The sequence below is a fragment of the Chrysochloris asiatica genome, unplaced genomic scaffold (assembly GCF_000296735.1).
Source record: "Chrysochloris asiatica unplaced genomic scaffold, ChrAsi1.0 scaffold00005, whole genome shotgun sequence".
NCBI lineage: Eukaryota > Metazoa > Chordata > Mammalia > Afrosoricida > Chrysochloridae > Chrysochloris > Chrysochloris asiatica.
In genome coordinates, this window is record NW_006408523.1 from 10,460,731 (window position 1) to 10,463,987 (window position 3,257).

Below are 3,257 nucleotides of genomic sequence, written 5' to 3' on the forward strand. Positions count from 1 at the left end.
TACTAATGTTAGGTTACCTCTGACAAGCAGGGAAGGGAATGGGATCATGGTGAGTATTCAAGTCTTGTAACATTTGAATGAAGAAGAAAGACCATAGAGGAACTGGCACGTTTGAATTAGGGTGTTGGTGGAGAATATTAACAGTATCATGGACTGCCAAGAATAAACCAATCAATGTTGGAAGAAGTACAGCCAAATTGATTCTTAGAAGCCAGGATGGTCAGGCCTTGTCTCTCATACTTTGGGTATGTTATCAGGAGGGGCCAGTCCCTGGAGAAGGACATTATGCTGGGTAAAGTAGAGGGTCAGTGAAAAAGAGGAAGCCCCCCAATGAGATGGATTAGCACAGTGGCAGCAGCAGTGGGCGCCCACATTGTGAGGTGGGCCAGGACTGGGCAGTGTTTCATTCTGTTGTGTGTAAGGTCACTATGGGTCAGTACTGCTCGACAGCAACTAACAACAACAACATTTTATTAAAAACAAAATCTAAAGAAAGGGAGAAGTGTGGGTCCCAATTTGCCCCTCATTAATCAGTTCGGCAAAAGTTCAAAAGAATTATATCCAGTATTGATATTGATAATTATATCCAGAATTTGGGATATCAGCCAGTCTCACACTGTGGTGGAAATGAAAACTGGGAAAACCTTTAAAGAAGACAACATGTATTTATCAATAAGTATTTATCAAAATGTGACCTATGTATACATTTTGAATCACTAATTCCATTTAAAATCATCCATAATGCTAACTACAAGGTTGGTGGTTCAAACCTACCAGATGCTCCTTGGAAACCCTATACAGGGTCACTATGAGTCAGAACTGACTTGGTGGCACTTCACAACAACAACAGTCTTAGAGGCGGTCGCCCCCTTTTCAACTTCTAGCTCGAAGGCAGGTAACTCTCCATCTAACAAGCTGGAGTTCTTTGAGCTGCCGCTGTTCACCGTGATACATCATTTCCACTTGCTACACTTACCAACATTATACAGTGCTTCCGTACAAGAGGAATCATTTCTCAGAGCCTCCTTATAGAACTCAGCTGCCTTCTCAAAATCACCATTTGCGAAGACAGTATTTCCTTTATTTGTAAGGGCCGACGGATTGTATCTATCAGAGTTCACAGCTAAATCTGCATAGCTACTGGCTTGTGCAACTTCATTTTCCTAAAGAAAGTACAAAATATATATTTTCATTTTAGCAAATTTCATCTTTTCTGACTATTAAGAGATAACAGACATGACAAAACAGACTTTCTAAGATTTACAGACATGAGAAACAGAAACAAAATATTTTCCATTTCTTGATATTCAATTTTTTTAATCATCAAACTCAACCACTCAAGTAAGTTATAATTGACTTCACAGTCTCCCAGTTACAGTAAAACCTGAGGAAGTCAGAACCTGTGTAAGGCAAAAACCTGTTAGACAAGGACACTCAAATGTGTTGTTGTTAGGTGCCATCAAGTTGGTACTGACTCATAGCGACCCTATGCACAACAGAACGAAACACTGCCTGGTCCTGTGCCAACCTCACAATTGTTACTACATTTGAGCCCATTACTGTTGCCACTGTGCCAGTCCATCTAGTTGGGGGAGGGGGGCTCCCTCTTTTTCTCCAACTTTCCACTTTATGTATAATATTAATTATAAATATTACTCAAATATGTCCCACTAAAAATCAGTGATAGAAAACTGGTTAAGAGTGCAATCTGTCAAAGACAGAAAACTTTCCAGTCTCAGAAAACAAAGGCGGTCCCACTGAGTTCAGGCACACTGCACATATATCTAGGCAACTGTCCCAGGTGGTGGCTGTGTGCCGTGGAGTCGGTTCCGACTCATAGCGACCCTGCACAGGGTTTCCGAGGCTGTAAATCTTTACGGGAGCAGAAAGCCTCATCTTTCTCCCGCGGAACAGCTGGTAGTTTTGAACTGCTGACTTTGCGATTTGTAGCCCGATTTGTAACCACTATGCTACCAGAGCTCCTTAGGTGGGCATTTTCATGGAAAGCAAGAACTCTGCATGGGCTGGGATAGGGTGGGTCCCTTCCACTGGCTACAAAGCCTGACCCAATTAGTTCTGCTTATGGCTTTAAATGGCACAAGCCTACCCTCCTATCTGCCTAGACATGGACATCTTGGTGGCTGCACTGGAGGGGACAGCCAGTGGGGCAGCGTCTGCAATGACCCCTGCAGTCTGAGGAGAGCACTGGGTCAGCGAAGTTTCACATAACATCCATTTTTACACAACCCCTGAGTCTTTGGGCCCTAACTCTATTGATAAGTAAGGAGAGGGGGCATTAAATATACAGAATAGGTAAATCCATACAGAGTTCCAGAGGGGGTTAGGGGCGCTGTGAGGAATGGCTGCTAAATGTGTACACCATTGCCTTTTGAGAAATGTTTGGGGACCAGACAGAGGTGATAGTTGCACAACACTGTGAATGTACTAAACACTACTGAATTGTTCATTTTTAAATCGTTAATTTTATGTCAGGTGAATTTTACCTCAATAAAAAAAACCCAAATACATGCCCAATGATCAGTTGTCAAAACCAAGACTTACTAAGTAATACAGGAAGGAAAGGTTGGTTGCAGCTGCGCTCTTCACTCTACTGTCCTTCTTTTCAAACATCTTTAAGGTCTGTACAGCCTAGAAATGGAATACGTGAGTTACTAACATTGACAACACTTAAATGCTTTGAAAAAATTATAAAAACAATCTGCTAAGTTTTTACTTAAGGAACAGTACTATACATGCTGAAGACTCCATCCACTCTGACACATGCTTACACAGGGAAGTAACTGGTAAATTCTTCTAAGTCCTGTTAAATTTGAATAAGATTTTGTAAATATAAAGTCTATACTAACTAGTACAGCCATAGTAAACTTAGGGAGGCAATATGTTATAGTCAAAAGATTAACATCTTCAAGATTCTCATTACCAAGATACAAATTTTATTTTAAATACTGATGATATTTTAGTTACGAATATAGTTGTGGCAAATATAAGGGGCTGCCAAAAGTTCAAGGAAAAATCTCATTAACTTTTTTTATTTTTATTTTGGATTGAGTGAAAGTTTACAGGGTACACCATCAGCTTCACATTCAACCATTCATATAGCTTGTTTCATTACATTGATTATTATCCCCTCCATATATCACCAGTTAACGGTGTTTCTCTCTATCCTCTTTAGCTTTTTTTTTTTTTGTGTGTGGTGGGGGGGACTTGCCTTTTTGGAATTTACAGTCTCGGCTTTT

At 40.5% G+C, this 3,257-nt stretch overlaps 1 protein-coding gene across 1 annotated transcript in view; it reads right to left on the reverse strand.

Annotated features, from left to right (window-relative positions):
• IFT88 (intraflagellar transport 88 homolog (Chlamydomonas)) overlaps positions 1–3,257 on the reverse strand; it is a 107,370-nt gene that overhangs the window by 54,113 nt on the left and 50,000 nt on the right. Inside the window, exons 15-16 of the mRNA XM_006831966.1 lie at positions 2,563–2,649; positions 977–1,163 (exon numbers count right to left, since the gene is read on the reverse strand). Coding sequence (XP_006832029.1) covers positions 977–1,163; positions 2,563–2,649 — 274 coding nt within the window. The remainder of the gene's footprint in view (positions 1–976; positions 1,164–2,562; positions 2,650–3,257) is intronic.